Source organism: Haliotis asinina, chromosome 3 (genome assembly GCF_037392515.1).
Source record: "Haliotis asinina isolate JCU_RB_2024 chromosome 3, JCU_Hal_asi_v2, whole genome shotgun sequence".
NCBI classification, from domain to species: domain Eukaryota; kingdom Metazoa; phylum Mollusca; class Gastropoda; order Lepetellida; family Haliotidae; genus Haliotis; species Haliotis asinina.
The window spans coordinates 13652524-13672504 of record NC_090282.1 but is presented as its reverse complement, the minus strand read 5'-3'; the positions used below and the strand labels follow the sequence as shown (position 1 = coordinate 13672504).

Here is a 19981-nt window from a genome sequence, read left to right as displayed (position 1 = left end):
AGAGTGTGTTCGGGATGTTATTAAATTTCCAACGCCAACGCTTGAGTGGATTGTTTCACAGGTCAGCCAAGACGACCATCAGCAATGTCGCCAGTGTATGTCTCTAATCTAAACATATACAGCAACAAAAACAAAAACTGCATCATGTGTTACTAAACATTTCAAACATAAAGAATATAGCATAGACACGGAACGAGATAATCGCCCATTTCCTATACTTGATATTCAAACAAGGAAAGGACATATGGTGTAAGCGGGTGAGTGTTTTGTAGAGTGCGGTTGAGAGGGGACGCTCAGGGCACCGTTTGCGTTTGTTGTACCCGGACCCCCTTACAGTTCCAGTGGCAAACATCTTGAATCTACTTCAAAACGGGTTGTTAGATTTCCATCACTAGAACATATTCTGGAAATGCGAATAAGTCTTGCTTGCTTCGAAGTTAATGGTTCTATACTTTGTCTCAAGTATATGTAGCTTTGTAATCAACAGGTTTATTTGACATATCACATGACGTCATATCATTGCCATGTTTACTTTATTTCGCCAGTTGTATAAACCAGACAGCTGTGGAAAACATTGTTGGCTTTGGCGTGTGCAGCAAGGCTGTTCTTACCAAGTGGTGCCAATGGGTAAGCGTCGTGAGTAAAAAATCCGCTACACAAAATCTGAGTACAAATGCTTTATTTCGAAAGTTTGGCATACGGTCTATTACATATCACTTTTTCAGCAGCACCAGTTTACAAATAACCATACAGCTGTTACTTAAATGAGGCACCTTGAATTATAAAATATTATCACCTGATACATAGGGACTAGGGAATTAAGTGACAACGTCATGATATATTTGGGTAACCTATCAAATATTCCGCAAGGCTTTGGCGATTTAGTGACATACATGTCTGCTCAAAACGTTAACAATGTGTACGTCAACAGACGTCTAATTATTATAACTCAGATTTGTAAAATACCAAACAATAGCGAAAACAGTCGCAAATCAAATCCGATAACACGATTTGTCGACAATCTGTGGGCGTAGTAGACCAAAATATGAGTAGCAAAATTATTGATTGGTAGCCAGTTGCAAGAACATGAAACTCATGAAAATGACCAGTCACTTTCTGCAGCCCAAGCAGTGACGTATGTAACCCAACTTTCAATTGACTCAGTTAAGATTTTCATCATGAAGAATAATACTTTTTCTGACTTAAACATCAATTAGAGCACATCAGTATCCTTTGCTTCGGGATTCCTCTTTTCTTCTTTCACTGTCTTTAGCCCTACAGAAAGAAAATATCGGGGCAATCAATATTTATCATTATACTTTTTGCAAAAGGAACATAACAGTACTGTATCCTCGATCCTTCTTTCTCATGAAGGCAGGTCCTTTTGCTTTCTGCCCTTACAGATTTTCTGCTTGAATTTCTGCTCTACTTTTACCCACTTGTACGTTACCATACAGTTATTCTCTTTCACATAACAAAGACCCAAGACTCATCCAAATGTTATTGCAAAATATATTAAGTATATCTGATAAGCTACTAAAGTAGCTTTCATTTGTACATATATTCTTCCATCCCATTAAACAATCAACCATTCATTTCATTATTCATAACATTCAGAGAGTAGACTATCTCTTTACCAACACATAGCTCATTATGTGAAAATAAAACATCATTAAATACCATCGATAGCCAGTTTAAGTGCTAATGTTTCAGAAAATACCACAGTTTGTGGCTTTAAATGATTTGACATTTGCGTTTGAAACCTTAAAAATGTTACTATGTTACTATCTTTAACGTATGTATCAGCTACTTTAGCATGCCTTGATCGAAAACTGGACCACCAATTGATGCTCCGGCATCGCTTTCCTGTTTGTTACGATGGTAGTTATGAAACACAATGACACTTTTAAAGAATTACACTTTGTTACACTATCACATGAACATCACTCTCAAAATCTGTCTGCTGTATGATGACTATCGCCACAAAAAAGTAGATATAGCCAAAAACCCAAGTATATTGTTTCGAACATTTAATTCCGTACTCTTTGGTAACGTATGTATCGGTTACGTAGGTATATTTTCAATGGTTTTCAGTTTCACGTTTGCAAATCTATACAGTCTACCAAACGTTATATGAGCTGTTTCACAATATTGGAAATACGTGTTGTTGGTATGCTGCTTTGCATGAAGTGGTATAAAATGAAGTAAGTATTGGTGTCGTAGCCTATGCATTGCCTGACTTCTATGTATTTCGTTTTTGACTTGGAGAGGTATGTTTTCCAATACTGAACTGTAGTTATAGAGAATACATGTCGTGATTAAACTGGTAAATGTTTTTGAGTGTAAATCATGGATTTTGTACTTACCTCAAGACAGAATGGTACGTTGATACACTGTCATCTAGAAAGACATAATATATGTATCCAAAGTTTGGTGACAACGTTTCAACGTTTTATAACTATTCCGATGTGAATGGTTCGCCTTCTTATCTTCATTTGAATGCTGCGTAATAAGTATATGTTCTTTGAAACTTAATCCGAAACCAAAAGCGGAATTTCAAAATGACAGTGTTAGTAAACCTTAGTAAATCGTCACCGACAGTAACGTATGTATCGTTTCGTCAATTTTGACTTTACCTGCATTGCCAGTATAAGGACAGAAGGACAAAGCAAGCAAACACGGTAACCTCGATCACAATATACCTGCAAAAGATGTTTTAAAAATTGTTATAAGATGGTATAGTTACCATAACAGCATTTGGGAACGTATTTACTAGATCCAAGAAGAGACAAGTACGTTGAACGTTGGGCATTCCTCAATATTCTTCAGCTGGCGTTAGTTACTGACTCAGAATTGTAAAAACTGTACATTGAAAGCATGGGTAACTGGTAATGTATAGGTTTACTGAAAATAAGTAACAAAAAGATCTTTTAATTTCCAAATGAGTCTGGAAATTTTGATAGAAACCGTGAGTGTCTTCAGCATTTCCTCACAACTATTTCGACTTCCTTTTCTGCTTGGAAAGTGACGTATTCATGAGATTTTCATTCACTTTTGCCTCTCAGTTGGGCACATTGGCTAACTGGCCGGGTCAGGTCACAGTAACACATACGGCCTGAGTCCGGGGGTATTTCCTAATCTTGTCCGCATATCATCCCTCCTTATATCATTGTATTGTAAGGAAGCCATTATCATACATGTCCTTAACAGTGCAGGAAATGGCCTGGTATTCTCTGTGACGGCCGCCGTCGTCACCATCTACACCATGTGCGACTCCCAGCTGTCGGAAACATTCCGCCTCATGCAAGCTGCAGCCCAGAGTGGCAATGGTTTTGGGGTGGATGAAGGAATGCCGTGAAGACATCGATAGCAGCTTCAACTTCACCAAAATGAGCATGGAACAACCCCAAAGAACATGCGAATATTACTGTTACTCTTGTAAAGAAATCAGTACTTTTATCCATGGGAAATAGTTTCGCAACACTCCCGACATTGCATAGTATCAAGTATATTTAATGCACAGGGGTTCATCCAAATCTCAACTTACGTAATAATCTAGACTATCAGATGACGTCATCCCCAATGTCCCTGCCAAAACCTGAAGCCTTCCCATAGATGCAAAACACTGACTCATTTTGTTGTGTTGAGAACTTTTGTCGTGTGATTTATCAAATCCGGCCATTTTCAAGATTTTAGCATACAAGTAGCAAATATCAATAACAAGCAAAACGTCAGTATCTGATCATTGATAATATCAGAAGTTGAATATGATGTTGAGGTACTGAGTTCAATTCTTGATGGAGAATCTGTTCCGGTACATATGGATTTTGTTCTGGAGCGTCGTGCAGTCGTGCTGCTGTGTGCGCTATGGACACACTCGGCCTACAGTCCGTTTGATTCCATTTGAGACCGATGAATTGCTCTCTAACACAAAATCTAATCTAATCTAAAAATTTTGCACAGTCAAATGAAATCGACAGACCAACCTGATAATGTCTCTCATAATTTGGGACACCCGAATAAAAAAGTTGCTTAACAAATTATCATCACTTTCTTGTCACCTTTCGTTATTTTGTACGAGGGGCTCCTCTTGCTGGTAGAACAGCCAGGTGGGCAAGGTGCCCGTGTGAAACTGACACGTGTGATTTGCTCGGCAAACCAGACATTCGTGATTGCAGTACCTGAAACAATGAGATTATCACACGACGCTAAGTCAATTATTTGCAAAGTATTTAACTTTTTTAAAAACGAGGGTGAAAAGGGTAGGCCTCAATATGCTCTGTCTAAGTATCGTTTACGAATTGCACGTGCTACTGGGACGACGAAAGGGAAGTTAAAAACTATTTTGAAAAACTGTACCGATTCAACCTGCACGGACACAACTGAGGGGACCGTCTCAAATTCCATACGATGTGAGAAAGTCGGTTCATTTCAACAACAGCTCGTTAGAAAAGCCATTAAGTCTCTAAGTAAACAAAATACCTTTGGCTCTCTGCGTGTTCTGCAAAATCATATGGACACAAATCATTCTTTGGTCATTTCAAAATATCAGTCATGGAAGATACTCCACAAATTTGATTTCCGTTACAAAAAAGTAGGCTCAGAAAATAGACGTGCGCTGTGCGAGAGGTCTGATTTGGACGAAACATTGGTAAATGCTTCCCATACCACAGGGACACAATGACTCGCTAGCTTCTCTTCAGAGTCCTGTGCCAGAAAATTATCACTTGGCAAGGGAGAGCGACTGATTGTGCTCCATGCAGGTTGCAAGAGTCGGGGATACCTACCTGGTTGCTCCCTAGTCTTCAAGGCAAAATCTAATGACCACCGACACTGTCATACTGAAATGAACGGGATGGTTTTCTGAAAATGGGTACAAAATCAGCTGGTACCGGCACTGCCCCCAAAAGTCTAATTGTCATGGATAACGCTCCATATCATGGCGTTCAATTACCTAATACCTAGGTCCCAACATCTAACAGTAAAAAGGGGGACATGATAGAATGGTTGCAAAACAAAGCAATATCGTATCCAGAAAAAGCAACCAAACCTGTTCTGTATAACACCATAAAGTCAAATAAAACCACACCTGTCTTTAAGGTTGATGAGTACCTTACAGAACATGGTCATTCAGTTTTGGAATTGCCACCTTGTCATTGCGATTTAAACCCAGTAGAACTCATTTGGGGTATCATGAAATCGGATGTTGGCAGGCAAAATGTAACATTCAAACTTCGGGATGTACAGACGATTGTTCAACAGTCAATAGACACCATGACGCAGGAAACATGGCAAAAGTGCGTTGAGAAAGTTGAGAATGAAATATAAGACATTATTGGGAACAAAGTGGGCTGGAACATGCCAAAATCAAGCCAGTCGTCATCAGGGTAGACTCTGACGACAGCGACACCGACAACAGCGTCTTCTGGAAGTGGCAACACTGACTCCCATTGAATATCTCAAGTGGTAACCAGATACCGGCTTTTGAGATGACCCCATCTTTACAACACACGCTTGTTGATTACCTGGCTGTTCTACCAGCAAGTGCCCCCCTCGTACAAAATAGCAAAAGATGACAACTTTTTTTTATTTGGGTTTCCCAAATTATGAGACTCAAATTATTTCAATCTCAACTCCCTGGGGAGTATACAACTCTTGCTGCCACTTGGCGCACCGAGTTTATTGAGGCTCTCTCTCATTCTAACGAGGTACCCATTCACAGCTGGGTGGACTGGGACACATAGTCACAGTACTTTGTCCAAGTTTACTGCACGTTGCTGTACCCGCAACTGGGTGTTTGCACGTATTCATATGGCCACCATCTGGTCATATACCAACGGATTCGTGGGTTCTTTTAAGTGCACAAGGCTGTATACTGTACACTAGGGGTTGTGACAACATTGAAAGAGTCTGCACACAAAGTTGACTCCAAGGTTTTCACACCCGGTCACAGGTGGGCTCGATCCCGACACCTCAACCTCGCTGGATCTCTAGCCTGGCGCCTTAGGAAGCTCGCCCACCATGCTCGCCCACCAGATAGTGAGGACGTATTTCACGGATTATATGACAGGAAAGAAACCCAGGCTAACTATTAAGTTAACACTTATCAAATATGGTGTAGTGTTCCTAAAAACAGTGATCATAAGTGTCCCTACAAACCGTGATCAAATTGAGGGTGAATCTGGGATTCGAACCACATAACCTTCTTTCACGTTCAATGGTCTGCGCGGCGAATGATATGGTCATATGCACTAGACACCCCGTGACCCAATCGGCTTATGAAGAATCACCCGGTACTTATACACGTGTAGCATCTACAGATGTCGATGACGGTGCATCATCAGTAAGAGCATCAATTTCATTTTTTAAAAAAAACAGGCAAATTCTTCGGTAACTCATTTATTCTTTCTATTGCAAGATTAACAAATACTGTTGCGTGAACAGTATGTTTCTCATTGCATATTTCTACGACAGTCCGATCTTTACCACTCCATGAGGCGACCCGGTTGACCCAGCGTATCTAGATACTGAGCAGGCTCTACTGACCACACTGGACAGTAGACAAAAGTAGAACTGGGATTCTTCTAACCGGAAGGGGCTCTTTCTCAGTGCTATCTGCAGGTCAAACAGAAAGCACGTTGTTGTGACGTCAACACAGCCGTGATGACGTGTACACTACGTAGAGACGTAATGGAGATAAAGCCATGGAAGAAAAGTCAACAGTTTATGGGTTGAAATCTTTGTAGAAAATGATTGAGCTGACAATGGATCCATCTTTCATCTTGCCACCCATGGGAAGACAACCAACCTGGGTGAATCCGCCAACATTCTCGATGATTTTGATCATGGCACGGTTGTTGCTGAAAGTGTCCACATACATTCCAACAAAGTTCAAATCTTGAGCAAAGTCCACACACATCTGGAGGCAAAACTCGCCGATTTTCTTGCCTCTCTCTGACTTCTTAACAATGATGAAGGGGTCGGCAACGCTGTTGCAGCCACGGTAATACTTGCTGATGGCCAACATGAACGCAGCAACCATTTCACCAGTGTCCTTGCTCATTATGGCGAAGTTGAAGCTGCCATCGATGTCTTCACGGAATTCCTTCTCTGAAGAGTATTCATCCACTCCAAAACCATTGCCACTCTGGGCTGCAGCTTGGATGAGGCCGAATGTTTCCGACAGTTGGGAGTCACTCATGGTGTCGATGATGACGAGGCGGCCGTCGGGGAGGGTGGTGGTGTGAGGGACGACGCCAGGAAGGCGCCTGACTTTGTCGACTTTGTCGTTTATCAGCATGATGGAGTTCTGAAAAACAGAATTAAGGATATTTAGTACAATATTAAATAGACATTCAATTCAATAAAGCAACAAAATATAATAAGATGCAAACACTCAATGATTTAAATACAATATATCCTCGCTTGTTTTTTTTTAATATTGATACAACCGTATCAAATGAACAACCCCGAGCTGGACTACCGCTTGTATCATTAGGACACAATCACATACATAGCGGTATAACGGCAACAGCTACGGGAAGATCAACACTCGCGGGGCATACCGAAAGTGGACAAACCTGCAGGCCCTATGCGTTATGTGTGACTGTAACCTGACCTGGCCAATTAACCAATCTGCCCAATTGAGAGGCAATTGTGAATGAAATCTCAAGAAAACGACACTTCTCAAGCAGAAAAGGAAGTCGGGAGAGTTGTGAAGGAAATGCTTAACGCGCTCTCAGTTTTTGTGGACAATTTCCGGAGTTAAAATGATCACAGTAATTGAAAATTAGAAGATATTGTAAATCATTTAAAATGAGCCTGCACAGGTTACATTGTTCAAAGCTTCTACAATTTTGGGTCAGGAAATATCCCTAGGTACATCTCTCGATCGGGATCTTTCTAGAAATTCCATGATAGTGCAATGACTTTCTAACAGTGATTCATACACACACGCTTATGATACAGATGCATTCATACAGTCGAGATTTTCTAAATAGATGGAAGAGATTTTGTTAGTTCTCATATTAATATATTTTAAAATGGTTGAGCCTCAAGGCATCATCCTTGATGGGTCAGTCTTGCACCTTTTATCGAGAGTGGCAGACGACAGACAGTGATTCAGGCCAGCCGTTGCTGTTGCGTCATGCGTGACTCATTGAGACTAAACTCAGACACTGCTAATGGACTAATATGGACATGCAGCATTGTCTTTATCACCACGGAAGCCAGTGTCAATTTCTCAAGTAAAATCTAATGAAAAGAAAGTACAACGTGTTCATAGTAAGAAAGAAGGGCTAATAAATTTCAAATTGTCGGCCATATTTTGGATACGATGCCTGTCGATTAACGGTATATGCTTTAATTAAAAAGCAAATTAAACGATAACAGCTGTGCATATTGGTAAACACTGATTTTATTGTATACGGGTTCACGGATAACTGCTACTCGGTGCTATGTGTCCGCATGTCGAATGCATGCCACGTTATTGATTGGGACGTGGATATAACGGGCGCTGACTAATACACCCTACTGACTTCCATCAAAGCGGCGAAGCATATCAATGCGCGCCCCCCGCAAGCTACGGACAATACAGAATATCAGGCATGTAGCCAAATGTATCCTTGGCAGTCAACTGACAAAAACAACCAGGTCAAACGTGTGGCGAACGGGTCACATGTTGACCACATGCTGTTTTAAATGTGTATGGTCCATTGCGCTGCTATATTCACCACAGACTTCAGGTACGCTTCATATTCATCAACACGCAATCCCGGAGTAAGTCAAGGGTGAAGAAACACAATTTCCTCTCAAATAATAAATATTGAACTAAGCTATTTCAATATGAGAGTGAATTTCCGCTTTAACTTCAAAGCGATTGTGCCTTGATTGCATGGGGAAAATATCAACATTTACATGCGTAATGTAAACATACACACATGATGCAATAATGGTAGATATACTTACCTATAAGAGGTCTGTAGTCTGTCGATAATCCACTGTATGTACTTGAGTACACTGTCAGATGAATGAACTCAGTGAGACTGTAGGAAGGTTTTTCGTCTCAGGTGTTTCTAATCTCTCTCGCGGTCAGGAGAGAAATGTGACGAAATCCTGGACCGCCTGCTCTTTTATACACGGACCGGTAAACAGGTCGGAATGTCAGGGGTCAATCTCAGAACGAGGCTGGATACGCGACACAATCAACACTCGTCTGAGCTGACATCTACAAAAGACGAAATGCAGTAAACATGCTTCTCGTGGGGCGTCATGCGAAATTTGCCGCATTGTCAAACAAACCTGCTATTTGCCAAACCAAATACCCTTGTGACAAAACATCTCAAAATATCGCCTTGTTTATGATCCGTGTCTGGGGATTCCCCGTAGACGATCCACGCGTCGAGCAGTCATGTGGACAACAGCAGTGCGAGATTTAACCACTGCGTCAGTTCACTTAGACTTTCTCGCACAGCGTAAAGGGAGAGCGTTGTGACTTGCTTCTTCAGCAATAGCAAAACTTTCGTTATAAATGGACTTGTAATATGCAATATGACCAGCTATGCATGAAGTGAAATATTACATGGTTGAATCTAAATAAAATGTTATTGAGGGGATTGCAAAGGATGTTTAATGTAAGCCATCAACGGTAAAAGTTACAGAAACCATGTTCTAGTGAGAGATGCGAGTACTATTTCACGCCGGGTTTTACAGTATTACAGGAAAAAAATATCACGACAGGCGACACCAGAAATGAACTCCGCGTACCGATTACATCGCTTGCAGCCATATTAGGCTATAGCAATATGACAACAGTTGACACCAGAAAAAAGGGCTTCGCGCACTGTACCCATGTGGGAATTGTACCCAGGACTTCGACATGATGAACGAACGCTTGAACCGTTAAGGCTCCTCGAAGCCGCTGTCAAAGCCTTGAGAGTACATGGGTGCAATGTGTGATGTTCATTTTTGGTGTCCCCAAGCATTTGTGTTTGCCGGGCCTTAGGTAGACCATGGTGGGTTGGGGGAGACGAATGGCATCTAAGTATTGACATGAGATTCTTTTCACGTTGATAGTGACCCCCTCATTAAGAAACGTCAGCTACGACCCTAAGAATGGACTTAAAACGTTCGTAGGACTACGAACGTTTCGAGAATAGCTAGTCTGGCTTGTTATTGTCAGGTGTGGGGTAACCTTGTTTGGGCATGAAAATACATCAAAATGATCCACTAGCTCACCATTCGTGATATAAAAATGCATCAGATTCAGTTAGTGTATCATGACGATTTTTGGGATTCTAAGGGTTGGACACCGAAATGGTGTGTGTTTGAGTGACCTTCACTCGTCATCCGTGAAATCTGCTTCAGTGTGTATTGAACCATACCATGTGTTTGTACGACATGTATAAAACAGCTTACGATCATATGAGCAACGACGAATTATTGAGTATGTTATTGTCTAAATTGAGGGCAAGGCCGTTCACCACAAAGCTTGTAACATTATGGCCAACTTGCATTGCCTTAAACATGAGCGGTTCCATCGACTAAGCGTCAAAAACTTTCTGTTTAGCGTCACAATTTCTGTATCATCAGCACGTATTTACGAATTACTATGAAGCAGAGATCAAGCCAGGTGTTCGCGATTTCCCGACTCATGGTATGCACTGGTTACAAACGCACACAAGGACAGGTCAGTGTATTCACCAGAGAAACAGGGATTTGTGTACAAGTAAGCAATGGGAAGTACATCGGATATAAAGCTGTTTGGTCTTGAACTCTTGTTCACCTGAAAAACGGGGACTTGTGTACTAGGAGAGACAAGGGAGTACATGAGATATATAGCTGTTTGGTCCTGAATGCGGAGAACCTTGCTTGAACCAGTTTACAGGTGTCAAACGCTGGATGTGTTTGAATTTTACTCGAGATTAAGTTATCCTTCTTGTCATGAAGTTTTCTTGATTCTTGTCAAGTTGAACATATTAAATAGATCTTATCGTGAGAGAAATGGGTTCTTCTACTGATGTCTTTCTTCAGTTTCAGATCGGTACATCAGTGAAAGGAATCTGGTGTATGAGCACATAGATGCAAACGAATTGATGAAGGTTATCCATACACCTGACATTGAAATCACAGTCTGCTCCCAGGGCTTGGTCTATGGTGTGACTGATGACTGACGTACACGACTGTATTGATTGTGGACATATACAAACATATAGGAGATGTTATTCCATTCACAATGTGCCACTGTCACGTAATTACGTTTCAAATATACATTTTTGACAAGAGACGTCTGTCATATCAGGAACGGCTACCTGCAGTTGGCCTGTTGGAAGACTGAGCATTGTGTCACGAAACGATATAGACGATAGGGTGATAACGTGGATGACTAATATCGATCTGGTCAACCAAGACCACAAGGACAACTGGTGTACATGACTGTTTCATCAGAACGAATGTGTTGCGTAACTGTGGTCAAGGTGCCTCTGAAATGTGAAATGAGCTCGCAGATGGAACCTGTATGGCCGACGTCCACGTGTTGTCCTTCAATTGATGGACCGTCACATTAATGACAGCGGTAGCTCTGAACCATTCTTTTTGGGCAAACGTTTTACTTTAAGTTTTACTTTGGACAGCGTGTGACGTAGACGGAAGGGACGTCGTGAAGCCTGTAACGTTAGGCAGGACGTGTTTGGGGTGCTTCAGTATTGGAGTGGGGAGGGATCAGTGTGACTGAGTGAACACCTTTAAAATGTTATATATTGGTGTGTCATTGGGGTGTACTAGCGTGGCGACATCCTGAGGGCACATACGGTGCCACTTGCCCGCCGACATGGATTCTGTAGTTCAAAATTACATCACAAAAGCAGACACGGCTTGTCCACACGTGACGTAACGTCAGCAAGATAACATTCGGCTGACCCGTCTAAGGAATCGGGACTGTGAGTTTCACTGCTTGGATCATTCCTGGCATACGTCTAGTCAGTTCCAAGACTGTACGGAATCATTTCGTCTGACCCCGACGGCCTGCAGTACCTCCACGTTTTCTCCAGTGTATTCCGACGGTACGGTACAGAAGACAAGCTTGGGATGGCAGGTTTTTCGGACGAGTCGAGAATTCATCTGGACAGCTCAGAAGACAGGGCAATGGAGTACAGGCGGCGAGGTGTACAGGCGGCGAGGTGTATAGACGGCGAGGTGTACAGGCGGCGAGGTGTACAGGCGGTGAGGTGTATGGACGGCGAGGTGTATAGACGGCGAGGTGTACAGGCGGCGAGGTGTACAGTCGGCGAGGTGAGTGAGTGAGTGAGTGAGTTTAGTTTTACGTCGCACTTAGCAATATTCCAGCTATATGGTGACGGTCTGTACATAATCGAGTCTGGACCAGACAATCCAGTGATCAACAACATGAGCATCGATCTGTGCAATTGGGAACCGATGACATGTGTCAACCAAGTCAGCTAGTCTGACCACCCGATCCCGTTAGTCGCCTCTTACGACAAGCATAGTCACCTTTTATGGCAAGCATGGGTTGCTGAAGGCCTATTCTACCCCGGGACCTTCACGGGTCGTCGGCGAGGTGAACGGTATGCTGACGCGTACGTTGTTCATCGTCGACAGTTCGATGGATGCAGCGTTTTAGCATGGGAAGCATCGCAGCTCAACGTGTCAATTTCAGTGGAAATCGAACAGGTCTGCGATACAGGAATGTCATCATTGGGCCGTTTGTGCAGTCGTTCATTCAAGGACACACTCCTCAGCAAGATGCCCTTCCACATGTCGCTCGTGTTGTGAGAGATATTGTGAGACAGCAGGAATAATGGTATACCCCAGGCCATCTTTCTTCCTTACCTGTCCCCTTTCGAGCACGCGTGGGATGAAATGGAGAGACGTTTACGTCGTCCAGAATCAGTCATTCACGTTAATTGAATATGGACAAGAGTTGGTTTGGACATGGAACAACATCCTCTAAGCGTTCATCAATCGCTCATAGTGTCCTTTATGCGTCGTCGTTGTCAAGCCTGCATCAAAGCCGACACAACACAGTAAACTGTATTTGTTAACTAATTTGAGTTTTTACACCACATTCCTTCAAGAGCTTGGCAAATGCTGAAGGGTTAAATCATACTGCGATAATATCCTGTTAAAACTTAAACAGTGACTGAGAAAAACACCACAAACCATTTTATTGACTTTTTGCTTTACAAAATGGCATAAAATTAAATAATGCACAGTGACCTTATCCCAGCAGTGACCTCATCCTGAACTGGATTCGCCAGAAGCATAACACGTTTATATTGTACTCCGTATTTATCAAGACCTTTAAAGACACCAGGTGTTATTCATATTGAAGAAGAAGAACAATTTTAGAACGAGCATGCCATGAGCATCTGTATTATTTCTACAAGGTAATCCAACAACATACAACATTCTAGTCTAAAAGAACTTATCAAACAAACCTCGTTTTTTATACTGCTCCTGGTGCTCTCTCTGTCTCTCTCTGTCTCTCTCTCTCTCTCTCTCTCTCTCGATATCGAGTTGATAGAATGGATGATTGGACATACGACGTTTATAGGGAACTCACAGTGTAAGGGGTGATAAAAATCAGTTACTTATATGTTTCTGCTACCGTGTGGATCAGAATGAAGGACTGTATATGGAGAGATTCGGAGTTTTGTTCCCATGACCCATGTGGATGACCCATGTCTCTCTCTCTCGCTCTCTCGCTCTCTCGCTCTCTCTCTCTCTCTCTCTCTCTCTCGCTCTCGCTCTCTCTCTTCCCAGCAGACGTCATTGATTTACATAACGTGGATGTAATGTAATCCTTGGTGATTTCGGTATCATGTTTGACTTTGTACTCCCTCCATAGACGTGATCGGGGCTCTGGTCAATGTCAGTCCTCGTTACCGCCCGACGGTGGCGGATCGGTAATGATATGAGGTTGCATTACTATGACTTAACTTCAGATCGTCAACGGATCATCAGTGTTCACCTCCCGCAGCAAAAGATCCATAAAACGTTGGCTGGTTGGTTGGTTGGTTGATTGACTGACTGGCGGAATGGTTGGTTGGCTTGTTGATTATATTCAGCAATATTCGAGCTGTACGACGGTGGTCTGTAAATAATCGAGTCTGCATCAGACAATCCAGTGACCAACAACATGGGCATCCATCTACGCAGTTGGGATGTGATGACGTGTGTCAATCAAGGCACCGAGCTAAACCATATATCTGATCACGTTAGTCGCTTCTTATAACAAGCATGGACTGCCATGGACCAATTCTATTCCGGATCTTCAGAGGTCCTACAGAAAACCTACACTGAGCCCCAGACCTCCACACAACTGTAATTGTAATTTGACTTGAATCATGACTAAGGCCATTAACATTTAAATTGTCAGAAAATAGAGCGAAAGCAATTCCGTGGTTTGTATGTTCAAAATGAAAATAAAAAATTGCCTTTCAAACAACTTAACACAGAATTCTGATCATGATTCCGTATCGACAGGTTTCTCTTTTCTAATAATAAACCTATTATCTCATCTTGTGACCTGACATACATCGTATGTCTACACGTGTTATCGCCACAGTCAACCTTCCCAGATCACATGACGCGATAAATATTCAAAAGTAAGACACAAATGTTTGAGTTCCTTATGTACCGTAAAAGGACAGCGAAGGTAGTGACACATATCACATTTGTTGATTCGGACACAGCATCTCATTACTGATAACACAGGAGGTATTTCTCTGTCCGAACATCTTCATTCAGCAACACCTTCAATAGTCCAGTCCGTAATGACGCAACCCCTAAATACACGTATAGACCCTTTATTCAAGCGTATGTGTGCATGTAGAATGGATCTTAACTTTTTGTTGTGTGGGTTCTTCCAAGAATGGTGAAATGCAGAAGGTGTATGCCGGTGGGCAATATTAAAGCTGGTTAGAGAGAAACGACATAATAGATACCATGGTCAGACGACACCAGTGGAGAGAAAAGACTTTTGACTCGCGTTGCCTATCTCCCACCATGTAATCGTCTCGTTCAATACATTAATTCCAAACACACTCGTATCACGATCTATAGATAATATGTGTCCTCTTCACAGAGACTGTTTTAATCCAACTCTGAAGGTCAGTTTTGAAACTTACAGGCTACAGTTAACTGTATACCACTCCTTGCAAGGGGCCCATCACACATGTTTTCAAAACGTGAAATCGCACTGAAGTCAGCAGTCAAGTCCCACCTTCTAATTACAACAGAAACAAATGCAGTATTTTTTTTAATTTCAACCTTCGTTTAATAAATCTAATATTTGAAAGATTTCTTTTTAGATCACAATGTCTTTCAAATTTTTTTCTTTCTTTTTTTTTAAACTTGTGGAGTTCGAGGATAAGTTGAAGATCTACCAGCCGTGCAAAATAGACATCAGAGTGCCGTAGATCCCCATTTTGATTGACTGTATTGATATCGTAAGATTAAATGGGTATGCAATAAAATACTTTGCCTACCACATTCTCTTGGCCTTAGCACAATGCTTTCATCGAGCCTGGTTGCAAAGGTAAAGGTCCTGGCAAAAATACCTCTTAGCTGGAAGACGTTAGTGACTCTTTCATTAGCAATGCCATCACGTTGAGCATTGTGCTGCAAACGTTATAGAAGAAATCGGCAAGCTATATGACTAGTAAAGCCTAGAGAATCCCTCTAAGCCGCACGGTGTGTGAGTGTTAATGGAACGGGATGGGCAGATGAGTTGTATTGTGCTTCAGGCAGTTGTTGTGCTACAGATGCTGCACGTTCCATCGCCTCGTGCGGCATGAAACATTTACAACCCGTGTCGCAAAACATCATTACACTTTACATTCACAACATTCCTTATTGATGCCGCCCCATGTAGTATTTCCAACTGTCAAGTCGTATGGTGAAAGGCAGATTCTTCAAACCCTCAGAAGTGGGAATGATAACAGCGTACGTGCGTGCGTGCGGTCGTGTTGTTCGTAGTTGTTCGTCGCATTGCACAATTTTGAGTAACATATGTTAGATTTGGAATTACGCCTTCTGAGACCCTGTGTGTAATCATAGCATCGCAGTAATTTAAACGTGACAGACATAGTTGAGGGGGTAGGTATTTACCGCTCTGAAAAATCTCTCAAACACCTATGTGGTACTAACCATCAGCTGTGAATAATCTGCGCAAATCTAGCATTCGAACAGACAATCATTTGATCCTGTCACAATCAAGGGGCATAACTTTCACAGCGACTTCTGCGTCTCTTTTTATGAAAGGGACACACTTTGAATGTTTTCCGTGTACAAGCGAGATATTTTATGGATCAGTTTATTTAAGATTTCACTGACCGAACATGTTACACGAGGTCGGTACGTGCTGTGAATTAAGTTGACAGGGTCTACATTTTATTGTGAGATAGGCATTGCCTTGCAACTGTGTCGAAGGTTGTTTAAGAAGATGCTTCAAAACTAAACTCTTAAAAAGAATACCTGAAAGGTTTTCGACAGAAATCATGATCATTTCGTATAAGCAGGGTTTGCATCCTTGGCGATATTTCAATGTTTCTATCAGTTTCATATTGATTAGCAGTGTGAGAGTCTTTGTGCTTATATGGAAACGTTGTTTATATGGGCCAAACCAGAAGCCTGTCACCTAGTAATCTGTTTTCATATGCGTTTATTAATTAATAATAATATACACCTGGAAATTAATCAAGCAACACCCCAATTTTTTCTATTGGAGCAACTTTGAAGTGTTCTGACAATCAAAATATGCCGGGTTGATATAGTTTGACACTTTTTTATTCAACAGACGATCTCTGACAAACAACTTAAAGGGAAAAAGTATCAAGACTTTGCTTTATTGCAACGAAATCCAAATTCTTAAAACTGTCTTAAATTCATGAAAAAATGGACACAATTTACTATTCATCCACAGACGTTGTTGTCAGGTGTATTAACACAAATGTCACATGGAAAGAAAGAACAGTCATCTGAGAGTCTGCACACCGACTTTCATCAATATCTAGTGTGTCCTCCCTGCGCACGCACCACCGATTCCAGACGCCTCCTCATTCCTTGGATGAGTCTCCGGATCTGATTCTGGGGGATCCTGTTCCACTCCTCATGCAGGGCAGCCGTCAATTCGTTGAGATTATGGACTGGTGGGTCTCTCTGCCTCACACGACGGCCAATAAAGTCCCACAAATGTTCAATGGGGTTGAGGTCAGGGCTCATGGCAGGCCATGGAATTCTGTCAATTGCATTTTGCCGCAAAAAATCATTTACAGCATGCGCCCTGTGAGGTCTAGCATTGTCGTCCATAAATATGGGTCTCGTTGCCAGAGGATGGTTCTCAAAATGAGGTACCACAGCCCTGTCAAGAACCTCCTGTTGGTAACGAACACCGTTAAGGTTGCCACGGATGGTAATGATATCCAACTTGCAGTTCATGGAAATGCACCCCCATACCATAACGGAACCTCCCCCAAAGGCCACAGTCTCCTGGATGTTCCGTGGAGCCATTGCTGTGTTCCTCTGCCTCCAGACCCGAGTACGACCGTCCACCATGTGCAGCAAGAACCGGCTCTCATCTGAGAAATGGACCTTCCTCCAAGAGGCAATGTTCCAGTGCAAACGGTCATTACACCAGGCCAGTCGGGCTGCCTTATGGGCTGGAGACAGTCTGGGTCGCTTGATTGGCCTCCTTGCCCGGTATCCTGCAGCTTTCAGACGATTCCGAACAGTCCTGTTCGAGATGGGTCTCCCTGGAAGCCACTCCTGTCTCAACCGAGAGCTCGAGTCGAAGGACCTGCGCCGTACAAGTCTCAGTAAAGCTCTGTCCTCCCGGACTGTGGTCTTCCTGGGTCTTCCTGGTCTAGGCAGGTCTTTAACTTCATTAGTGGCCCGGTATTTTTTCAAAAGTTTTGAAATTATGGAATGATGTCGTCCGATTTGAGTCCCGATTTGTCTTAGAGACATACCAGCATTCCTCATGCCGATTATTTGCCAACGAGTGGCCTCTGATAATTTCCTACGTGCCATGACATTGAAATGAATGAAAAACCGAATGCAATCGACAACCTGCGCTTGTAAACACCCCAGGGAAAAAGTGCATTTTTCGAAAGTTGAGGTTAAAGCAATGCACGTGCGCTGTGCAAGCTTCACGCGCGTCATATCAACCCATGAAAAGCTCATGCTGTATGTCAATACATCAAAATTGAATAATCAATCATCAAAATTACTTCGTTAAACTTTGTTAAGTTTTTATGTGTCTTTGAATTTGGTGTTGCTTAATTAATTTCCATATGTATATTATACTCGTCATTTATTACTATGTGTGAAATTGCTTCTATGTATGAAATTGCTTCTGCCTCACTCTTTGTTTGAAGTATATACAGCAAGTTGTTTTCTAAGGTTAGGACATTTTATTGTTTAGTAGTCGAACTTTTGTGACCTATATGAGTTCACCGGCGTCATGGCTACAGCTGTTGGCTTGTGTCCACTGTCTACCGTATATTTAGAAATATGGGAACAATAGTGAGGTCAATGTCCAAGTCTGACCAACATACAATAAATGTGTCGACATGTCACCATTCTCCTTATCGTTGATGTGAGCTGAAAGAAGCATGTGATCAATGTGTTTGTGTAGGCCAGTAATGTGACTCATATCGGTAGTGTTCCTTGAGATGTCAGACAGTGGAACGTAGGAGATTCTCAAAGAAAATGTAGGGCAGCACAATATATATATATATATATATATATATATATATATATATATATATATATATATATATATATATATACATACATACATACATACATACATACATACATACATACATACATACATACATACATACATACATACATACATACATACATACATACATACATACAAATTGCAATGGCGTGATAAGAAGCACAAAACGGTCGGATTTGGAGAAAGTCGTCTCGCAGCTGAACCCCTCTGTTCTCGTCCATCAGAAGATATCATGGCTACTGGACCTAAACCTTAATAGGTTTTAGAGATATATTTACAGCAAAGCACCAACTGGCACCCCTGATGTACTTCTAATTTTAAACTCTGAGGCTTAAATTTGCAACATTGACGTATATGAGTTAGTTTTCAAAGATAGGGTTACTTGTTTATTGAGGGTATGGATATAGTTCTTCGTTTATTTGTGCTGAGGTTGTACAACATGACCTGTCGTCTATATATATTGGAGACATACTTTGTTGGAAGTTAGGTTTGCTGTTACTAACCAAGTGAAAAAAACAGTGTTATCAAGCGACCGTAACCAACGCGTCATGTTTCAGGCGTGACGTCATAGGCAATATCCAGTGTCGGTGTGTGCAATGACACGTGTGTGGTATTTTCTATTTTAAGTAGAATTATGCGAATAAATGCGTTGGTGAACGTAAGTAAGTCATTTCTCATCCTCATCATATATTTACGACATATTCATTTATTCATCCTTATTATATATTCATGTTCAAATCCCTTGTCAGAAAGAGGCCACAGTGCAGTGATTTTCTGGAATTGTGAGGTACCTATTGCTATTTCTATGAGTTTGTGGTCAAGGGATAGTTGCCCGATGCTTTACATGTGTTTATGTCACTCACCAGTAGGTCTACACAAATGTGGGTTCGTATCTGATGTCAAAACACCAATTTTATCAGTTGACATCATTATATCGGACGGTGGCCACGTGTCCATCACAAGTCCACTAACGTTCAATATATGGTCAAGTTAGCACCGATCTTGCGACGGCTCATCCCTGTGTAATGTATACCACTAATCTGTCACCGTGTATGTCCAGGAAGTCTACGTCTTGCATTGTCAAGAAATATTCGTTTCTTGTATTGCCATATTTAATAACAGGTCACAAAACCACAGTGTCCATACTGTATTTATGAACTTTTGCAACAAGATCGTGTTCGCAGCACGTGAATAAGCAACTCTTAGATTTGAAAT

At 41.8% G+C, this 19981-nt stretch overlaps 1 protein-coding gene across 1 annotated transcript; it reads right to left on the bottom strand.

The window, feature by feature from the left end:
* Positions 1 to 6383: 6383 nt before the first annotated feature.
* On the bottom strand, positions 6384 to 9175 carry LOC137279238 (uncharacterized). Its single transcript, XM_067811740.1, has 2 exons — positions 8968 to 9175; positions 6384 to 7309 (listed from the first exon to the last, which is right to left on the bottom strand). Exon 2 carries the CDS (start codon positions 7298 to 7300, stop codon positions 6725 to 6727), a length of 576 nt encoding a protein of 191 aa, XP_067667841.1. The 5' UTR covers positions 7301 to 7309; positions 8968 to 9175; the 3' UTR covers positions 6384 to 6724.
* Between the last annotated feature and the right edge of the window lie 10806 nt (positions 9176 to 19981).

Excerpts from the sequence above, each read along its gene's own strand:
- LOC137279238 (XM_067811740.1), bottom strand. The coding sequence starts at position 7,300 with ATGCTGATAAACGACAAAGTCGACAAAGTCAGGCGCCTTCCTGGCGTC.